The following is a 23,750-nucleotide window of genomic DNA, read 5'->3' on the forward strand; positions in this document are numbered from 1 at the left end:
TTTGCAGAGTAACATAAATTTAAATGTAACCAATTTGCTTTATTCATAATCCGAACATAAGAAAAGTCCTTAATAAAAAGCATATGTCCTTCAGATTAATCAACTTGCTCTCTCTGGACCAGGCTGAAAGTGGTACACCAAAATTCTGATAGGACTCTAGGACATACAGGCATCTTCAAGGAAGATAAAAGTTATTTTAAATTATTCGTAACAAAAGGAGAACAAGGATAGGTTAGGTAAATCAAATTCACAGATAATCCTCATATCCCCTACTGGTCAACAGCTTTCATATTTTTTCCCTACCAGCCAACCCATAAAATAAAGAGCAAGACAATCTGCCTGGTTTTAATTTCTCCTCCTTGACCATCCACTGTTGACTTCTCTGATGGAGTTGACAAAAAGCAGTGAAAGCTAAGAGGCAGGAAAGAGAAGAAAGAAGCTAAAAACCTAAATAATCGACAAGTTCAGTAATCATATAATGAACTCATTGGCTCTAGGTAGTTCAAAAGAGACGATCGGTCACCGTGATACGTTAGCAGGGCAAATAACTAAAGCATACCGCGTAGGTGGGTTTTTCCCCACCACCTAGTGCCTCTTCACACTAGGGTGACCCACGGTGAGAAGCATGTATGACAACTATCCACAAACTTTTCCAAAACCAGATGCTCAGCCCAGATATGAAAGAGCCTCAATATGTGTAAGACACGCAGTCAAACAGCAGGTAAAGTGAGAGCCAGCACATCATTCCATACAATTATCAAGCACAAGTTTTCCATGGCGCTGAAACACAAAGATAAACGATACAGCCTCTCCCTAAAGATGAGAACACTTTTGTTGGATTTATGTGTAAATAAGGAATCATGTTGCCCCAGGACGAATGCCGACACAGACATGTTGGACAGAGTCTGACAAAACAAGGAAAGAAACTGGAAATTATTGGGGAAGGTCTTATGGAAGATGGAGGATTGTAGAATATATTTTAGAATCAGAGGACACTAGAGACCAGGCAGCTGCTAATCACTTATGTAATGTAGTCAATTATTAAAGCTTTCTAAGACTTGGCTTCTCTGTCAATAAAATGAAGATGATGTTAACTCACCCAGTTGTGTCCAACTCTTTTGCAACCCCACGGACTAGCCCACCAGCCTCCTTTGCCCATGGAATTTACCAGGCAAGAATACTGGAATAGGGTGCCATTTCCTACTCCAGGGGATCTTCCCAACTCAGGGATTGAACCCACATCTCTTGCATCTCCTGCATTGGCAGGAAGATTCTTTACCACTAGCACCAACTGGTTAGTCTGAAGTAACATAATACCTTACCTGTGGGCTACCCACAACCCAGAGGGCAAAACTAAGCAATGCAGTTTCAAGAGTATCAAATTCACAAGCCACTCCATCTAGAAGGTCAGAGTTCACTGAAGAGGAATATGCTAGCATAATTATCTCAGCGATATCAACAGGAAAGCAAAAATAGAGGGAAAATATCTCTTTACTAGATGTTATAGGAGCACATATTAGGGGAATATATTAGTCAATATATGCAGTAGCAAACATTAGTAATTCTGCTTAACTGATTACTACCCACTGTCATCATATGGTAAGTATGAAATGTAAAAAAAAAAACATTAAAGTAAAAATAGCAGGAGTATAAAATGGGTTAAAAAAATTCAGGCTATACAGGAGGCAGCATAAGGGGAGCAAAGGGAAGAGCAAACAGGAATGTAATGAAAGAAGCATCTTAAGGACCCTATCAGTCAGTTCAGTCACTGAGTCCTGTCCAACTCTTTGCAACCCCATGGACTGCAGCAGGCCAGGCTTCCCTGGCCATCTCCCAGAGCTTACTCAAACTCATGTCTATTGTGTTGGTGATGACATCCAACCATCTCATCCTCTATCATTCCCTTCTCCTCCTGCCTTCAATCTTTCCCAGCATCAGCGTCTTTTCCAATGAGTCAGTTCTTCGCATTAGGTGGCCAACGTATTAGTTTCAACTTTAGCATCAGTCCTTCCAATGAATATTCAGGATTGACTTCCTTAGGATTGACTGTTGGATCTTCTTGCAGTCCAAGGGACTCTCAGTGTGTTGTTTTTGGTGTTTCCAACACCACAGTCCAAAAGCATCAACTCTTCAGCATTCAACTTTCTTTATAGTCCAACTCTCACATCCATACATGACTACTGGAAAAACCATAGCTTTGACTAGATGGACCTCTGTTGGCAAAGTAATGTCTCTGCTTTTTAATATGCTGTCTAGATTGGTCATAGCTTTTCTTCCAAGGGGCAAGCATCTTTTCATTTCATGACTGCACTCACTATCTGCAGTGATTTTGGAAGCCCCCAAAATAAAGTCTGTCACTGTTTCCATTGTTTCCCCATCTATTTGCCATGAAGTGATGGGACCGGATGCCATGATCTTCATTTTCTGAATGTTGAGTTTTAAGCCAACTTTTTCACTCTCCTCTTTCACTTTCATCAAGAGGCTCTTCAGTTCTTCACTTTCTGCCATAAGGGTGGTATCACCTGTGTATCTGAGGTTATTGATATTTCTCCTGGCAATCTTGTGCTTCATCCAGCCCAACATTTCTCATAATGTACTCTGCATATAAGCTAAATAAGCCAGGTGACAATATACAGCTTTGACATACTCCTTTCCTGATTTGGAACCAGTCTGTTGTTCCATGTCCAGTTCTAACTGTTGCTTCTTGGCCTGTATACAGATTTCTCAAGAGGCAGGTCAGGTGGTCTGGTATTCCCATCTCTTTCAGAATTTCACACAGTTTGTTGCCATCCATACAGTCAACAGCTTTGGCATAGTCAATAAAGCAGATGTTTTTCTGGAACTCTCTTGCTTTTTCAATGATTCAACGAAGGTTGGCAATTTGATCTCTGGTTCCTCTGCCTTTTCTAAATCCAGCTTGAACATCTGGAAGTTCATGGTTCATGTATTGTTGAATTGGAGAATTTTGGCTTGGAGAATTTTGAGCATTACTTTGCTAGTGTGTGAGATGAGTGCAATTATGCAGTAGTTTGAACATTCTTTGGCATTGCCTTTCTTTGGGATTGGAATGAAAACCAACCTTTTCCAGTCCTGTGGCCACTGCTGAGTTTTCCAAATTTGCTGGCAGGACCCTGTAGGTCATTATAAAGAGCTTATCTTTACATGGTGAGTAATGAAGAGGCATCACAGATCTAATATGAAGTAAAATGCTTTTTAATCTATTATTTTATCAACAGTTTCTATTTCGTATTCAAATTAATGATTATTACATAGATCAATTTTAGGGTGTTTTCCCACCAAGCATTTTATACACACACACACACACACACACACACACACACGCATATATAGATTGTATATACATATATGTGTGTGTGTGTATAAATAAGATATCTTTGTCAGTTATGTCATCATTTAAAATGAATCCCCTATGGTTTTTTACAGCATCGATAAGTTAAAAATAGGGTTTGTAGAGGGGAGGAGCCAAGATGGCGGAGGAGTAGGACGGGGAGAACACTTTCTCCCCCACAAATTCATCAAAAGAGCATTTAAACGTCGAGTAAATTCCACAAAACAACTTCTGAATGCCGGCAGAGGACATCAGGCACCCAGAAAAGCAACCCAACTCTTCGAAAGGAGGTAGGAAAAAATATTAAAAACAAACAAAAAAAAGAGACAAAAGAGGGAGGGACGGAGTTCCGTCCCGGGAAGGGAATCTTAAAAAGAGAGAAGTTTCCAAACATCAGGAAACCTTCTCACTGCCGAATCTGTGCCGAGCTTTGGAAGCACAGAGGGCAACATAACAGGGAGAAAAAATAAATAAACAATTTAAAACTCGCAGATTGCGAGCCCTACGGTAACTCCCCCAGCAGAGAAGCAGCGCAGACGCCTGCATCCGCCATTAGCAAACCGGGGCTGGGCAGGGAGGCGCGGCGCGGGCTGCATCGCTGAGAGTAAGAATCTGGCCTGAATACCCTGAGCGCTATCTGAGCGAAATAATTTGGGCTAGCAAACCAGACTGTGGGATACCTACCACGCGAAAAGCCAGCCCTAACCTAAGACCGCCAGGCCCGCGCACGGAACAAAGGACTGAACAGAGATAGCCGGCTGCAGACTTTCCCCCTCCGGTGACAGGCAGCCAGAGCCGGAAGGGGGCAATCGCAGCCCCAGAGAGACAATATCTATAAAATTGTAAGCAGGCTTCTTTGCTAACTAAAACTTCTTGGGGGTCTGGACGGTCAACATCTGCCTGAGAAGGTGCGCCGGTTTTACATCCAGATAACCGAGTGGCGGGGAGGCGATAAGTCGCAGCATTGGCGCTCGCCTGGGAAGAGCAAATTGGCGCTCGGACCTGGGAAGAGCACAAAACACAGGCCCAACTGAGTCTGCGCCTCTGAGGACTACCCGAGTGCCTGAACCTGAGCGGCTTGGACCTGGGAGGTGCATGCAGCCCAGGGCCAGCCTCGGATTGTTCCCGGCGGAACAACCTAGAGTCCGAGCAGTGTGGACAGGGAGGCTACACGCGCCGTGAGCGGGGGCAGACCCAGGGTGGCTGAGGCACTGCGAGCCCACGCCAGTGTTATTTGTTTGCAGCATCCCTCCCTCCATCCCCACAGCGCGACTGAACAAGTAAGCCTAAAAGAAAAAGTGTCCTCCACCGTGCCCTTTGAGTCAGGGCGGAAACCAGATACTGAAGAGACTAGCAAACAGAAGAAGATATAACAGAGGGAAACGCCTTGGAAGCTACAGGCAATAGATCAAAACCCTGTGGTTACTACGGACTACATAGGAAGGGGCCTATAGATCTTGAGAAATATAAATCTGACCAAGGAACTAGCCAAAAATGAACTGAACCCACAACACCCACAAAAAAAAACCAAAAAAATCCTAGATATATTTTTATTATTTTTACGATCATTCTTTCTTTTTTTTTTTTTACCTAAAAAAAAAAAAAATTTTAAGTCCTCTATTGTTCCTCTAATTTTCACTTTTATAACCTATTACTTTGCAAAAAAAAAAAAAAAAAGACCCTATTTTTTTCTTCTTCAGCAAACTTCATATATATATATATTTTATAATTTTTTGACCTTGTTTTTTTTTTTTGTTTTTTGTTTTTTGTTTTTTTCTTCTTTTCTTTAACATTGTATTTTTGAAATTCCAAACTCTACTCTAGATTTTTAATTTTCACTTTTTGGTATATGTTATCAATTTTGTACCTATAGTTTTTTTTTATATAATTTCTGTGACTTTTTTTTTTTCTTTTTTTTTTCTTCTTCTCTGTTTCTTTCTCTTCTTCTTTTATATAACATTGTATATCTGAAATACCAAACTTTACTCTAGATTTTTAATTTATGCTTTTTGGTATTTGATATCAATTTTGTACCTGTATTTTCTTTATAATTTTTGTGACATTGTTCGTATTTGTTTGTTTGTTTTCTCTCTTTATTTTTCTTCTTCTTCTTTTTTTTTTTTTTTTTTTTTTAACATTGTATTTTTGAAATTCCAAACTCTACTCTAGATTTTTAATTTTTGCTTTCTGGTATTAGTTATCAATTTTGTACCTGTACTTTCTTTATAATTTTCGCGACCTTGTTTGTTTTTGTTTGTTCGTTTTTTCTCTCTTTCTTTTCCTTCTTCTTTTCTTTAACATCGTATTTTTGAAATTCCAAACTCTACTCTAGATTTTTAATTTTCGCTTTCTGGTATTAGTTATCAATTTTGTACCTGTACTTTCTTTATAATTTTCGCGACCTTGTTTGTTTTTGTTTGTTCGTTCTTTCTCTCTTTCTTTTCCTTCTTCTTTTCTTTAACATCATATTTTTGAAATTCCAAACTCTACTCTAGATTTTTAATTTTCGCTTTTATGTATTTGTTACCAATTTTGTACCTTTAAGGACCCAATCTTCAGGACCCATTTTTCACTAGGGAGTGAGATTACTGGCTTGACTGCTCTCTCTCCCTTTGGACCCTCCTTTTTCTCCACCAGGTCGCCTGTGGCTCCTCCCTAACCCCTCTCTACTCTACCCAACTCTGTGAATTTCTGTGTGTTCCAGATGGTGGAGAACACTTAGGGAACTGATTACTGGCTGGATCTGTCTCCCTCCTTTTCATTCCCCCCTTTTATCCTTCTGGCCACCTCTGTTACCTTCCTCCTTCTTCTCTTCTCTGTATAACCCCGTGAACATCTCTGAGTGGTCCAGTTGCGGAGTGCACATAAGGAAGTGACTACTGGCTAGCCCACTCTCTCCACTATTGATTCACCTCATCTCATTTGGGTCACCTCTAACTCCCTCCTCCCTCTTCTCTTCTCCATGTAACCCTGTGAACCTCTCTGAGTGACCCTCACTGTAGAGAAACTTATCATCTTTAATGTAGATGTTTTATCAATGGTGCTGTATAGAAGGAGAAGTTTTGAAACTACTGTAAAAATAAGACCGATAATCGGAAGCAGGAGACTTAAGTCCAAACCCTGACTCCAGGGAACTCCTGACTCCAAGGAACATTCATTGACAGGAGCTCATCAAATGCCTCCATACCGACACTGAAACCAAGCACCACACAAGGGCCAATAAGTTCCAGGGCAAGACATACCAAGCAAATTCTCCAGCAACAAAGAAACACAGCCCTGAGCTTCAAGATACAGGCTGCCCAAAGTCACCCCAAAACTATAGACATCTCATAACTCATTACTGGACATTTCATTGCACTCCAGAGAGAAGAAATACAGCTCCACCCACCAGAACACCGACACAAGCTTCCCTAACCAGGAAACCTTGACAAGCCACCTGTACAAACCCACACACAGTGAGGAAACGCCGTAATAAAGAGAACTCCACAAACTGCCAGAATACAGAAAGGACACCCCAAACTCAGCAATTTAAACAAGATGAAGAGACAGAGGAATACTCAGCAGATAAAGGAACAGGATAAATGCCCACCAAACCAAACAAAAGAGGAAGAGATAGGGAATCTACCTGATAAAGAATTCCGAATAATGATAGTGAAATTGATCCAAAATCTTGAAACTAAAATGGAATCACAGATAAATAGCCTGGAGACAAGGATTGAGAAGATGCAAGAAAGGTTTAACAAGGACCTAGAAGAAATAAAAAAGAGTCAATACATAATGAATAATGCAATAAGTGAAATTAAAAACACTCTGGAGGCAACAAATAGTAGAATAACAGAGGCAGAAGACAGGATTAGTGAATTAGAAGATAGAATGGTAGAAATAAATGAATCAGAGAGGATAAAAGAAAAACGAATTAAAAGAAATGAGGACAATCTCAGAGACCTCCAGGACAATATTAAACGCTACAACATTCGAATCATAGGGGTTCCAGAAGAAGAAGACAAAAAGAAAGACCATGAGAAAATACTTGAGGAGATAATAGTGGAAAACTTCCCTAAAATGGGGAAGGAAATAATCACCCAAGTCCAAGAAACCCAGAGAGTCCCAAACAGGATAAACCCAAGGCGAAACACCCCAAGACACATATTAATCAAATTAACAAAGATCAAACACAAAGAACAAATATTAAAAGCAGCAAGGGAAAAACAACAAATAACACACAAGGGAATTCCCATAAGGATAACAGCTGATCTTTCAATAGAAACTCTTCAAGCCAGGAGGGAATGGCAAGACATACTTAAAATGATGAAAGAAAATAACCTACAGCCCAGATTATTGTACCCAGCAAGGATCTCATTCAAGTATGAAGGAGAAATCAAAAGCTTTTCAGACAAGCAAAAGCTGAGAGAATTCTGCACCACCAAACCAGCTCTCCAACAAATACTAAAGGATATTCTCTAGACAGGAAACACAAAAACGGTGTATAAACTCGAACCCAAAACAATAAAGTAAATGGCAACGGGAACATACTTATCAGTAATTACCTTAAATGTAAATGGGTTGAATGCCCCAACCAAAAGACAAAGACTGGCTGAATGGATACAAAAACAAGACCCCTACATATGTTGTCTACAAGAGACCCACCTCAAAACAGGGGACACATACAGACTGAAAGTGAAGGGCTGGAAAAAGATTTTCCATGCAAATAGGGACCAAAAGAAAGCAGGAGTAGCAATACTCATATCAGATAAAATAGACTTTAAAACAAAGGCTGTGAAAAGAGACAAAGAAGGTCACTACATAATGATCAAAAGATCAATCCAAGAAGAAGATATAACAATTATAAATATATATGCACCCAACACGGGAGCACCACAGTACGTAAGACAAATGCTAACAAGTATGAAAGGAGAAATTAACAATAACACAATAATAGTGGGAGACTTTAATACCCCACTTACACCTATGGATAGATCAACTAAACAGAAAATTAACAAGGAAACACAAACTTTAAACGATACAATAGACCAGTTAGACCTAATTGATATCTATAGGTCATTTCATCCCAAAACAATGAATTTCACCTTTTTCTCAAGCGCACATGGAACCTTCTCCAGGATAGATCACATCCTGGGCCATAAAGCTAGCCTTGGTAAATTCAAAAAAATAGAAATCATTCCAAGCATTTTTTCTGACCACAATGCAGTAAGATTAGATCTCAATTACAGGAGAAAAACTATTAAAAATTCCAACATATGGAGGCTGAACAACACGCTGCTGAATAACCAACAAATCACAGAAGAAATCAAAAAAGAAATCAAAATTTGCATAGAAACGAATGAAAATGAAAACACAACAACCCAAAACCTGTGGGACACGGTAAAAGCAGTCCTAAGGGGAAAGTTCATAGCAATACAGGCACACCTCAAGAAACAAGAAAAAAGTCAAATAAATAACCTAACTCTACACCTAAAGCAACCAGAAAAGGAAGAAATGAAGAACCCCAGGGTTAGTAGAAGGAAAGAAATCTTAAAAATTAGAGCAGAAATAAATGCAAAAGAAACAAAAGAGACCATAGCAAAAATCAACAAAACCAAAAGCTGGTTCTTTGAAAGGATAAATAAAATTGACAAACCATTAGCCAGACTCATCAGGAAACAAAGGGAGAAAAATCAAATCAACAAAATTAGAAACGAAAATGGAGAGATCACAACAGACAACACAGAAATACAAAGGATCATAAGAGACTACTATCAACAATTATATGCCAATAAAATGGACAACGTGGAAGAAATGGACAAATTCTTAGAAAAGTACAACTTTCCAAAACTGGACCAGGAAGAAATAGAAAATCTTAACAGACCCATCACAAGCATGGAAATTGAAACTGTAATCAAAAATCTTCCAGCAAACAAAAGCCCCGGTCCAGACGGCTTCACAGCTGAATTCTACCAAAAATTTAGAGAAGAGCTAACACCTATCCTGCTCAAACTCTTCCAGAAAATTGCAGAGGAAGGTAAACTTCCAAACTCATTCTATGAGGCCACCATCGCCCTAATACCAAAACCTGACAAAGATCCCACAAAAAAAGAAAACTACAGGCCAATATCACTGATGAACATAGATGCAAAAATCCTTAACAAAATTCTAGCAATCAGAATCCAACAACACATTAAAAAGATCATACACCATGATCAAGTCGGCTTTATCCCAGGGATGCAAGGATTCTTCAATATCCGCAAATCAATCAATGTAATACACCACATTAACAAATTGAAAAATAAAAACCATATGATTATCTCAATAGATGCAGAGAAAGCCTTTGACAAAATTCAACATCCATTTATGATAAAAACTCTCCAGAAAGCAGGAATAGAAGGAACATACCTCAACATAATAAAAGCTATATATGACAAACCCACAGCAAACATTATCCTCAATGGTGAAAAATTGAAAGCATTTCCTCTAAAGTCAGGAACAAGACAAGGGTGCCCACTTTCACCATTACTATTCAACATAGTTTTGGAAGTTTTGGCCACAGCAATCAGAGCAGAAAAAGAAATAAAAGGAATCCAAATTGGAAAAGAAGAAGTAAAACTCTCACTATTTGCAGATGACATGATCCTCTACATAGAAAACCCTAAAGACTCCACCAGAAAATTACTAGAAATAATCAATGACTACAGTAAAGTTGCAGGATATAAAATCAACACACAGAAATCCCTGGCATTCCTATACACTAATAATGAGAAAACAGAAAGAGAAATTAAGGAAACAATTCCATTCACCATTGCAACGGAAAGAATAAAATACTTAGGAATATATCTACCTAAAGAAACTAAAGACCTATATATAGAAAACTATAAAACACTGGTGAAAGAAATCAAAGAGGACACTAATAGATGGAGAAATATACCATGTTCATGGATTGGAAGAATCAATATAGTGAAAATGAGTATACTACCCAAAGCAATTTATAGATTCAACGCAATCCCTATCAAGCTACCAACAGTATTCTTCACAGAGCTAGAACAAATAATTTCACAATTTGTATGGAAATACAAAAAACCTCGAATAGCCAAAGCGATCTTGAGAAAGAAGAATGGAACTGGAGGAATCAACCTACCTGACTTCAGGCTCTACTACAAAGCCACAGTTATCAAGACAGTATGGTACTGGCACAAAGACAGAAATATTGATCAATGGAATAAAATAGAAAGCCCAGAGATAAATCCACGCACATATGGACACCTTATCTTCGACAAAGGAGGCAAGAATATACAATGGATTAAAGACAATCTCTTTAACAAGTGGTGCTGGGAAATCTGGTCAACCACTTGTAAAAGAATGAAACTGGACCACTTTCTAACACCATACACAAAAATAAACTCAAAATGGATTAAAGATCTAAACGTAAGACCAGAAACTATAAAACTCCTAGAGGAGAACATAGGCAAAACACTCTCTGACATACATCACAGCAGGATCCTCTATGACCCACCTCCCAGAATATTGGAAATAAAAGCAAAAATAAACAAATGGGACCTAATTAACCTTAAAAGCTTCTGCACATCAAAGGAAACTATTAGCAAGGTGAAAAGACAGCCCTCAGAATGGGAGAAAATAATAGCAAATGAAGCAACCGACAAACAACTAATCTCAAAAATATACAAGCAACTCCTACAGCTCAACTCCAGAAAAATAAACGACCCAATCAAAAAATGGGCCAAAGAACTAAATAGACATTTCTCCAAAAAAGACATACAGATGGCTAACAAACACATGAAAAGATGCTCAACATCACTCATTATCAGAGAAATGCAAATCAAAACCACTATGAGGTACCATTTCACACCAGTCAGAATGGCTGCGATCCAAAAGTCTACAAATAATAAATGCTGGAGAGGGTGTGGAGAAAAGGGAACCCTCTTACACTGTTGGTGGGAATGCAAACTAGTACAGCCACTATGGAGAACAGTGTGGAGATTCCTTAAAAAACTGGAAATAGAACTGCCTTATGATCCAGCAACCCCACTGCTGGGCATACACACTGAGGAAACCAGAAGGGAAAGAGACACGTGTACCCCAATGTTCATCGCAGCACTGTTTATAATAGCCAAGACATGGAAGCAACCTAGATGTCCATCAGCAGATGAATGGATAAGAAAGCTGTGGTACATATACACAATGGAGTATTACTCAGCCATTAAAAAGAATACATTTGAATCAGTTCTAATGAGGTGGATGAAACTGGAGCCTATTATACAGAGTGAAGTAAGCCAGAAGGAAAAACATAAATACAGTATACTAACGCACATATATGGAATTTAGAAAGATGGTAACAATAACCCGGTGTACGAGACAGCAAAAGAGACACTGCTGTATAGAACAGTCTTATGGACTCTGTGGGAGAGGGAGAGGGTGGGAAGATTTGGGAGAATGGCAATGAAACATGTAAAATATCATGTAGGAAACGAGTTGCCAGTCCAGGTTCGATGCATGATGCTGGATGCTTGGGGCTGGTGCACTGGGACGGCCCAGAGGGATGGTATGGGGAGGGAGGAGGGAGGAGGGTTCGGGATGGGGAACACATGTATACCTGTGGCGGATTCATTTTGATATTTGGCAAAACTAATACAATTATGTAAAGTTTAAAAATAAAATAAAATTGGAAGAATAAAAAAATAAATTAAAAAAAAAAAATAGGGTTTGTAGGTGTTCCAATCAGATACTCAACTTTGACTGCCTGTTAGGGATTAAGAATTCTCCCTCCTTTCCTTTTATTCATTACACATTTATGCAATATCTGCTATATAAAGTGCCATACATAATGCTAGACTCTCAATAGAAACTTAAACCTACATCCTATGTTAAGTGTGATATCTTCTGTTCCTGGGAAGACTTAATAATATGTATTTTCAACAGACCCATTTTTCCACACCATACATTTAAATAATGATAGAAACTTTGGTATTTTCCTTTAAATGACTTTTCCTTTAAACTGCTCAATTAAAAAAAAAAAAAAACTGTTAAAAGAGTTTAAGAAAAATCTCAAGAGTCAGGTAATGTGAAGTGAACAGAACCAAGAGAAAGGAAACCCACCTAGTGGAGTGCTCTGTAATTAAAGTCTGTAGCATGAAGCATCTTCCAGAAACACAAAAAGGCTGGGTCCTCCCAGCATAATTTGCCAGGAATGCCCACCATAAAGGTATTAAAGCATCAGAGAAGTTATTCAAGAGTGGCTTCCTTCTATCCTGATGGTTTTAAAAAAAAATCACCTGTCATTCACTGGGATTTTTTTTTTCCCCCTCTGTTTTCAGCTTTTCTTCTGTTTTCTTTTTTTCCTTATTGATGAGTTCTCTTCAGCACTTTAGATAAATCAAGTAATTTCTTCAGAGTGGTCTAAGCTTAGTAAGAGGAAAAGGGGTAAATAACAATGCACTGTGGGTATGGGCTGAGACTCCCTCGGGTCGGCTCCCTTCCCTAATGTCCTTTTTCACACATGGAAGCCCTTGAAGCTCATTTACTTTGTCATCTTGTGCTGCCTCTTCTGGCCAGAATGTTAACACTTTGAAATTCAAAACGATAGCGTGGGCTCTATAATCTATTTTATGAAGAAAGGTCTTCTTTTTTCACCCTTTGATTCACTCATTCATTCAGTCACTACTGGGTGGGGTATCAAGAGGTAGACAATGACAATGCCCTCGTGAAGATGAGAATGTAGGAGGGAAGGCCAACATTATAGATATCTTAGAGCAAGCATTTTTAAAAGGTAATGTTTGGTCATCTGATGCAAACAGCCGACTCATTGGAAAAGACCCTGATGCTGGGAAACATTGAAGGCAGAAGGAGAAGAGGCCGACAGAGGATGAGATGGCTGAATGGCATCACCGATGCAATGGACATGAACTTGGGCAATCTCCAGGAGATAGTGAGGAACAGGGAGGCCTGGCGTGCTGCAGTCCATGAGATTGTGAGGTCAGACACAACTGGGTGACTGAATAACAACAACATCATGACAATTGGAAATTATTTCACTCTAACTACAATCTATGAACTAAACACCTATTGTTTTTCCAGGTAAAGTATAAAGCTATATTTGACATCTCCTATTGATTAGCAGCTCTTCTGGAGCATCTATTCGGAGGTCAACAAGTCTAGCACCATGCCAGGTGCTGAGCGTTAGGGTTTGCTATCACTGCAATATTAGCTTCTGCAGTTTTGCAATTAATTAAAGGACTGAAATTTTTCCAAGAGATATTAGGTTACTCATCTCAGAGCCAATACATTATTTTTTTCCCCTTGTGTTTACTCCCCACCTGAACTTCTCTGTAGCTACTAATGTTCCCTTGATCTTTAATGAGTTTTTTTTTTAAATCCAAAGAAACTGGCCTGTTATACTGGCAGGGCTTACTTCTATTCCTACCCACCAAAGACCCAATACATCTCCTGGTCTTCATGATGCCTCACATTTACTGCAAACACCCCAAGACCGCTCTTAGCAGAGTTGATTTTTTACAGAGAATCATCTTGGTTTTTCAAGTTAAAAGTCAAAGAGTTAAGTAAAAACAGACATGCCTGCAACTTATTTTTAAATAGTAAATCATAATTGTCCCACATTGCCCAAAGTACCACACTTAACACATAAATCACACACAGTTACTAAAAAGATCTTGCTGGGAAAATGTAACAAAATTGCTAAATCTCTTCATTATATATTTATATTTAACAACCAGATTGCAATCAACTGTTTTCAGAATTTCTAAAATAAGTTGTTCATAGTAGCATGACTTTTCAGCAACAACCTCATGGTAAATGCCTCTAAACCAAATCAACAGAAACAATTCAGGGATATTTATTTGCATTTACACATTTAATTTCAGCCACTATACTGGCTTTTAAAATTTTGCAATGTCATTTTTCTGTGCAAACTTATTGCAAAGAACACAACTCATTAAAAATATAAGTGACTAAAAAATATATATATATAAGTGACTGCATGATTTTCTAAGAGTACTTGTCCTCAACTATGAGATTAATAGCATAATTTATTTCTTAAATAAAAATCATGGATCCCAGCACATACTTTTTCATTTAAATGGTTGCTCCCTTGTCCATATTCTTTGCTCATACTTATTGTACCATTTGTCATCAAGTACCATAGTTACTTGGGCTTCCCTGGAGTCTCAGTGGTAAAGAATCCACCTACAATGTAGGAGACCTGGGTTCAATCCCCGGGTTCGGAAGAGTTTGGAGGAGGAAATGGCAACCCATTCCAGTATTCTTGCTTGGGAAATCCCATGGACAGAGGAGCCTGGCAGGCAACAGTCCACTGGGTCACAAGAGAGTTGGAGATAACTGAGTGACTAAATGATAACAACAACCATAGTTACTTGTACAAATGTACATTTTCCTAATTTAACAGTAGGCTACTTGAGGGTAAGCAACCTGATCCATGGAAGTTATAAAAATAAGACTCTGGATCTTGCATTATCATAACTCCTTTTTTCACAGTGGTCACAAGAGAACCAAGTTGAAGAATATGAAGGTCTGTGTCTCTTTGATCTCATTTCACCCCTAACTATCGCCAGACAAAGGGATGGAGTTTAAAACATCCTTAAATTCTGCAGCACAGTATCCTTACTGGTAGGGCTAACAGCAGTTCAGATAATGCAATGTTCACAGTTGGTTGCAAAATCAATGCACCGTATTATCTGTCCTGAAATAGACAAGGGTTAAAAATGGAGGGATTGAGGCAAATTTACACATTGGAAAACTGAAGGGCTGTAAGCAAGATACAAAGAACTGGGACAAGATGGCAAATGCTAGAAAACCTAGGCAACATTAACTAAGGGTGAGGAAACAGAAACAAGATGTGCAGAATGACAAAAGAGGGGGCTTGAAATTCCCAATTCATTCTTGGTAATGTGCGACCACAAAAGAAATGTGAAAGTGGTCTTAAAGGAAACTCGTGGGATGGTGCTGAGGCTGCCACCACGCTGTCTGGGTTGGTTCAGGTCTGTGTCAGCATGGAAATGAGCTGCTTTTCCTTACCTCCAGGTGCTCTAAAATATAGGGTGGATTGGTCATGCCCAGCCTCAGCATCGCTCCCTCAGGAATCACTTCAACCAGCTTCCACAGCAGGGCCGGGAGGCTGGAGCCAATATCTCTGCCGTAAGCCCCCGTGTCTTCACTGGTCAACCATATCTCACAAACACCCTCTGCAAATCAAAGAAGATAATTAACAAATCTGTTGCAGAGCCATTTCCTTCATCATACAGCTGCTCACTCTTTTTAATGCAGGTTTTTTCAACACTATTATGCAGGCAAGTCTGGGTATTCAATTGCAGAGAAAAAGCAGCTTATCCCATGGTGGCACTGGGTTATTAAGTTCATTTTATGAACACCAGAGAGTTACAACAATGCTGTAAATTATCAGTGCGTCCTATGGAGTGATTAACATTCACAGCCAATCAGTTCAACCAATGCTTCCTCCAAAGCCCTTTGATCAAGACTGAGGCTTTAGTCCCATCACAGAGGATACCTAGTTGATTGAACAGCATAAGCCCCAGAACTGAAAGAGTCCCTCCACAGAATAGGTACCATCAGCAGTTAACTCACTAATCAGTCTGTCAGCGACCTAAGGAAAAATGTCAAGTGTAGTTAAAGTTGGACTCACAAATTATTCATCATGAGGTACCCACTTCTCCTGCAGTAACTATGCCAATTTGTTTTCTTTATTCAATTAAGAATAGAGTGCATTGTATTGCTGCATTCAAAGAAGCTGGTCGCTGTAGGAACTAAGCATCTGTGTTGGAAAACCTGTTTACTAAAAATAGGACAGATCGCATCCTATTTTCCATCAGTTGGACTTTAGGAAAAGGTATCTGCGTTTCCTTGCTACTGTTGTTATAAAGGATCCTGACTTCAAACATTACCACTTGCAATAACAGTCTTCCAAAAATTGAAAGGAAATACTTTGGGATCACCTAGTATTATTTAAAATAAATAAAGCAGAGTTAGCAAGAGCCACCCAAGTTTGTAGGGTGCACAGAATGTTTCTGAAGGCATATTCAATTAAAGGATTAGCCTGTTTTATAAGCCAAATGATTCACAAGGCAAAAACAAACAGTGACGAGGGACTGTGAAATTTGCTCAGGCTAATGTGGTTTGTTGCTTCTGAAGACACTCGACACACGCACAAGGCACACAAACAAATACGACAGCCTGAACCAAAAGTAGACGTTTCTAGGAAGACACTTAAAAATTAAAATTTTAAATTGTCTTTGGTTGACAGAAGAATCTAAAAAATACACTTAAATATTCCTAGCCAAGAGAGACAACAAATAAAACATACGGTTTCTATGTGAATGTGAACTTTAACAGAAAAAAGAAGCAAAAGAGAAAGATCTTCACTCTCTTTAATGTGTTACACAGAGGTGGAAAAATATACATGAAGTTACGGTCTCCAGTCAGAGCTCTTTCCATTAGAAGAAGAGATATATTTACTTTATCAACAAACTAATCAACTGACATAAAAACATATTAACTCTTCCCCACTTGATTCTCTTTCTCAGACAAGCACATCCTCACCCACATCCAGACAACACGGAAAACACAAGGACAGAAATAAAATTTAGTTTCCCCAAATTAAAGAAGACATTAAAAAAAAAGTTCCATTTTAAAAGTTAGAGATGTTTTTTAAACATTTCTAACACCTCATATTTGAAAATCTGTAATGTTATGAATATATCTTTTCTTAATTTAAATATGTTGTTTCAGAAATTAATAAACATTTGCTTAGTTTTAATCATTTAATAAAAAGTTTTATCCTCAAAGTAAATAATCTGGCATATCCACAGGCTATCTTTGTGGCTCTATAATTTTATAAATATCCTCTGTACATAGAGTGTTTTTCTGTTGAAAAAAACTGGTTGTAATTAGTGGTATCATCTGTATTTTAACATGACATATGCCATCAGACACTGGACTCATACAATCATTTTTTTTTTTTAAATCTTATCACAAAATCCACTCCAGGAAAAGAGATGGCTAAGTAACAACATAAACGGATTTTAAAACACTCTGAAAGAGGTTATAAAAACAGGACATTATCCATGATTTTCCAGTTACTGGCATTTGAGCAACACAATATGAATATTTTAAAATGAACAGAATAATTTTAATTTATAATTTTTCCACCCAAATGGTTCCATGTTATGCCTTATGTAGAGAGAGCAAGTTCCTGGAACAGTGCCTTGCTGTTTGCTAGATGAATATAGAAGGGGAAAAATCGCTGTGAATAGGGTGGAAATAATAGCCATGTGGAAACAGCAGCCAGCTCTTCAGTCTGCATAGGTGGGGACCAACAGCCCCCTGGTGGGCTGAAGCTTCAAATTAAATCACAGAAAGAGGAAGCAGCTGTAGCACTAAGTCAGCAACAACAGGAATAATGGTCTCCATGCCTCCAAGATCAAGGCTGCTAAAATGCTTGATATAATAGCAACCTGGTGTAAAACACAATGAAATGAGAAAACATGTGCAAAATGTGAAGTCCTTGGACTTGAGGAGAACTGTGCCTTGCTCATTCAATTCCCAACTTTGTCAAAGATGATTTTGCTCTTTATATCAGAAAGTTCAGGTTTTGGAAGGCGACCTTTCAAGCATTCATTCTAATGAGAGTGCCTCCCACCGTTAGGACACACAAAGCCATTTCATAGCAAAGGTGAAGCTCTGTGGTGCGGAATCCCCGCCACTGAAACCCTGCCCTCTGGGAACCTTGTGATTATTCATAGTGCAAGCGGTTCCTGCCAGGTCAGCTTGCATATGAATCTACCAGGGAAACCCAAGGCTGCAGTCTGTAATCACTAATGGACATTGCGACGCATGCATGCTTCGAGCTGCATACGTAATTGGCTATACTTAGGGACAGAAGTGCTTGCCTAAACAGCTTCATTCCTCAAGGACTTCAGTTATGAGCTCTATTCCTTTGCACATTCATTCCTTTATTCGTCCATCAAACAGTTATTAGGCCCTTACCTACTATGTGCCCTGCAGCTCTTCCAGCTCATGACAGATATGGATTCATCGTTAGACTTCTGTGACCTGAGACTGGCTATTACAGGCGTTGGTGAGGGGACACTGACAGACGCCCTGGGAACTTCATATACATCCCTATCAGTGGTGATGGTGGACAGGGGTGGATGCTGGCGGAACACAGCCTGAGAAACGGAAATCAAGGGCAATCTGAGGGGACTGAAGTGCATATGAGGTAACCCCAGTGACAGAGAGCCAGTCTACACTGCAACATAGATTTTAATTAATACCGATACATGTCAGAAAAACAAACACATGGAAATGAGAGAGAGTCGGAGGCAGGAAGAACTGAGACAAGAGAAGTGAATCACCAATAAATCCTTCCATATTTCTAATAAAAAATACCTGCATAAAAGAACGTGGTGGGTAGAAACTCAGGATACAGGAGTGAGTCTTTTCTAAGCATCCATGGAGATACCTTACTTTTTTCCTAAAAATGACTTTTGTTCATGTTCCTTACTGCCTATCTGACTTTTCTAATACACACTAGGTTCATAAGATTATCTATCATCCTTTGGTTGTGTTAATTTTGGTTTAAAAAAAAGCAGATACCAGGAAGAAAGGAAATGCATCTTATAAAGGAAAATTCTTTAAAAAGTTTAGTTATTGGAATTTATTATCATTTTACCCAAGTAATTACAGATCAGCTTATAGCTGAAATGCTCTTTCCCCTGAAGACAGAGCAATATCAACAGTTGGATTTTGATCTCTGCTCCACAGTAATTTGAGGTGACAGAGGATGGAAAAAGTAAAAGACATAAAAAGTTAATAGTAAAAGAAAGATAATATTCTCAGTAACACAGTCTGAAAATAAAGAAAACCCTTTCGGAAAAACCAAACTTTGCCAAAATTGAATTCCAAAAGACATGACTCACTATAAATTTTCCTGTGTATGAGCTTCATTGTAATAAATTAAAATATGGGTGATGATTGATTTCATCTGATCAGAGAAGTGATATTTCTCTGGTAGCTCATGCTTTATCACTGGGAAAAATTTCCACGATCATGAGTTGTTTCAGTTATTCCATATGAGTAGTCTCTAAAAATAGAGACTATACCAATATAAAAACTGCAAATTGTGATGTTTTCTTAGCACTATATGGTAAGAAAATCAACATCAACTAAACATAATATCAAAAAACCCACCTCATGTGCAGAAAAGAGAATCCTCCTACACTGTTGGTAGGGATGCAGACTGGTACAAAAACAAAGTTGCCACATGACCCAGCAATTTCACTTCTGGGCATATACATCCAGAAAAAAACCATAACTTGAAAGATTCACGCACCCTTGTGTTCACTGCAGCACTATTTACCACAGCCAAGACACGGAAGCAACCTTTGCGTGTTCATCGGCAGGTGAACGGATAAAGACGGGGCACGTATATACAATGGAATATTAACCATAAAAAAGAGCAGAAAGCCATCTGCAGTAACACGTATGGACCTAGAGATTATCACACTAAGTGAAGGAAGACAGACAAAGACAAATACCATATGATATCACTCATACCTGGAATCTAAAGACACAAACGGACTTGTTTACAAAACAGACTCACAGACATAGAAAACAAACGTACATTTTCCAAAGGAGAAAGATGCTGGAGGGAGGGATAAAGCAGAAAGTTGGGACTAGCAGATACAAACTACTATACATAAACAACAAGGGCTTACTGTATAGCACAGGGAACGATGTTCAATATACTGCTATGAACCACGGTAGAAAAGAACATGAAAAGGAACACACACACACACACACACTCACACACACATAGGTCTAACTGAATCACTTTTCTGTACACCAGTAACTAACACAACATTGTAATCAACTATACTTTTATACTAAAAAAAAAAATCACCTCAAAATCTGCTACAGCTTTCTTCTCAGAAGACGCTTCTGTCTCCCCGTGTCTTGTGCTCTCCACTACCAGCCTTGGCCTTCCCTTTCCCTACAGTTCCATTCCCCAGCCTTTCTCACCGTCCATCCCAGCCTTCATGCTCCATTTTCTTCTCCATATAGGGAATATAGGCCAGTAGGGAATATGAATTAAATATACATTATTTGTTAGCGTTATTTGGCTTCCCTGATGGCTCAGCTGGTAAAGAATCAGCCTGCAATGCATGAGACACAGGAGACACAGGTTTGATCCCTGGATCTTCCCCTGGATCGGGAAGATCCCCTGGAGAAGGAAATGACAATCCACTCTACCACTTTTGTCTGAAAAATCCCATAGACAGAAGAGTCTGTACTGCATTCTCTGCTCTTAATTCCCCATTCTCTCTTTTAAGGGTCACAGCGTATATGAACTAGACTTTTATGGGCTCTTTCTTCTTAAAAAATTATCTTAAAATTCAGAATTGAATATGATCCTCTGTTTTATCATATGAAAGGTCATGAAAATTGCTTCAATGGCAACATTTCTAAGTACTAATACACACAGGTAGCCTTCTACCTATTTAGCTAATTCATTTAAGAGTGAATTGGGCAATATAACTCCTTTGGTCCTTTCTAATCCTACTATTAGACACTCAGGGATCTTAAGTTTCCATTGAGATAAAAAGGGCTTAAGTAACACTTTTATTAAAGAAGCATCACAGCAGATCCAATCAAGGCTATCTTTTATAGAACAATAATTCATCATGGACAAATACCCAAACAGGCTGCCAAAGAAGATAGTTATCTATGAGCTAATTCTTCAATTATGTCTATACTGTTTTCGTAAACTTAAAAAAAAGTTTATTAGTGGCCTGAAGGTTTTTGCCCTGTTTTTATTTTGAACAGTGTTGAATTTCAAGAAAATTTTCAAGAGCAGTACAACAAAAGCATGTACCTCTTTCACCCAGACTCAGGAACGACATCTTGTCACATTTGTGAACACTCTCTCCACATCCACAAATACAACTTTCTTTTTTTTTTCCTGAACCATCTGAGAATTAGCTGCAGACATTAGGGTACTTTACCTCTAAATATGTCAGCACATAGCTTCTAAGATCAAGAACATTCTCCCTCACATTCTCACAATACAAGCACTGTGCCAGGCAAGGGGAACACTGGGGAACACTGCGGTCAGAACTCAAGGCTTTGGCACACATTGTTCTCTCTGTCTAAAACACACCTCACTCTTCTTGCATAATGAACACCTCTTCCAGGAAACTTTGCTGACCAACCAGGCTAATTGAGATGCTCCTCTCCTGTGTTTCCCAACATCTTGTACAAAATCCCATACCACAATGCATTATAATTACAGGTTTAACTGCTTGTCTCTCCTGAGAGGATGGAAGAATCTTCTGGACAGAGATGCAAAATCTTCCTAAATATATTTATGCCGAGGACCTATTATGGCGCCTTAGCACACAGGAAGCCCTCAATAAACTTTGGTTCCAATCAATTTAATTAATAAGATTGTGTTCAATAAAAATGAGTAATTAAGTTGAATTCAGCTAACATTTGAAAGTACCTCTTCCTTGTCCCCACATAGGTATATATAAACATATATGTATACACATGGATACACGCAGAGTGAACGCAGTAATGTACCAGGTTCTGCACTAGGCAATGAGAAAATATCAAAATCAATTTTCTCTGGACACTATGAAAATGCAACTTGAATACTTCACATTTGTTGCATAGTTTAACTTCTAAGCAATCCTTAGAAGTTCTTAGAGTTCTTAGAATTACTTAGAGTTCTTTATTACTGGATAGTGACTACAGGATACCATAGAAAGTGAATACAAACCATCTTTTTACTTAGAGGTGAAACTTCCCGTGTACATGTAAATTCAGATGGACCAATTATCCATAAATTTACTAAACTTTAAAATGATCTTTTTAAGTGCTTTAACAATAAGAGTTAACAAAGAGACAGTATTTCCAGAGTACACTGACATCTGACTGCAGTCATACACAGAAAAAAAAGAATTGTTTGAATAGATTGACAATGTTGCTGCTAAATAAAAAAAAAAAAACCTACTTAATTCCTTTTGAAAGGTCATAATCATATAAAAATTGTTTATTTCCACACTTTCGTAAGAATTTGGAAATAATGGCAAGCTAAAACCAAACTAAACACCACAAAAGGATGACACGTTTTCTAAAAATAAGGCATCTGACTCCCCAGTCTCCGAAAATCTGCAATAAGCCTCAATGAGGCAGATTAAGTTTATCCTCTTAATACTAGTGTGTTCTGCTCCATACACGGGCTTTTTAAATACCCCTAGAGAGAATACAGACAGCCATGTCTATGAAAGGACCCTCTGGTGTTTCAATAGGATGTAGGGAGATGTTATTTTGTTTTTGTTTCTTTTTTAAATTACAGCAGGCTCCACTCCCAGCAGTCCAAACAGTATAGATAAAAAAGGAAGGAGGAGGAGGAAAGAACAGACACCTGTAATGCAGGACCTAGTTTCAGAGAAGATTCATATGAGCTGATCACAGTAATGGCAGAAATTTATCTGGATTCCAAGACAAACCAGAAGACCTACAGAAGAGTTTAGAGGGTAAAGGAAACTAAAAAGATTTGGTGTTATTTTGGCTACTGAACTCAATTACAGAATGAGGAACAAAGAGAACTTAAATTATTACAGAATAATTTTATGTAATTATTACATATAATCATTACAAAAATATTTATAAACAGAATGTTTTTATGACTAACATTTTTTAATTCTAAATGTCTTTCTCATAAGTGAACTCCACCAAACATCTGTAGTTAGAATCAGGGAACTTTGACTTTAAATATAAAGCTTATTGATATTTCAAATTTAAACAGCAAACAGAGTTTTCTATTTTCTAGAGTTTCTTATATTCAGCCTGAAGGTACATTGAGCAGGTGTCTTAATACAAATACATCATTCATTCATTCAAACATTCTTTCACTCATCCTTCTTCTAGCAAATATCTTTTGAGTATCACTATGTGCCAGACACTGTTTCAGATCTAGAGATAGGTCTCTGCCCTTAAGAAATGTATTCAAGTGAGAGTCAATAAACTGAGATAAAGAATATGTTGTCAAGTAAAAATAACTGCTAATAAAATGTCTGAAAGCAGGAACGGAGGAACAAGTGATACAGTGGTTGGGAAAGGATGCTGTCATTGTCGACAGGGAAAAGTGAGGACAACTCAGGATGACGTGAAATCTGAATGAACCAAGTAGCAAGCCCAGGAGACCAGCGATCTGAAGGAAGAGTGCTTGCAGCAAACGCACTGTAAGTGCAAAGACCCAGCACAAGCACTTTCACAGTTCCCAAGGGGGCACAAAGCTGTCAGTGTGGTTGGGGCACAATGGGGAAGGGATGTGTGCTGT

At 38.5% G+C, this 23,750-nt stretch overlaps 1 protein-coding gene across 23 annotated transcripts in view; it reads right to left on the minus strand.

Moving 5' to 3' along the window:
* Positions 1–23,750, minus strand: part of CDKAL1 (CDKAL1 threonylcarbamoyladenosine tRNA methylthiotransferase) — a 640,160-nt gene that overhangs the window by 240,719 nt on the left and 375,691 nt on the right. For 22 of the 23 annotated variants that reach the window (XM_086370076.1, XM_086370056.1, XM_086370074.1 and 19 more), the window contains one exon: positions 15,407–15,573. In XM_086370076.1, coding sequence (XP_086226202.1) covers positions 15,407–15,457 — 51 coding nt within the window. In that variant the 5' untranslated portion in view covers positions 15,458–15,573. Of the gene's footprint in view, positions 1–12,130; positions 15,072–15,406; positions 15,574–23,750 lie in introns of those variants that run through there. The other variant, XM_086370071.1, reaches the window with a different exon arrangement.

The sequence above is a fragment of the Bos grunniens genome, chromosome 23 (genome assembly GCF_055505025.1).
Source record: "Bos grunniens cultivar Pamir isolate PY7600 chromosome 23, Bosgru_T2T1.0, whole genome shotgun sequence".
In the NCBI taxonomy this organism is placed as follows: Eukaryota; Metazoa; Chordata; class Mammalia; order Artiodactyla; family Bovidae; genus Bos; species Bos grunniens.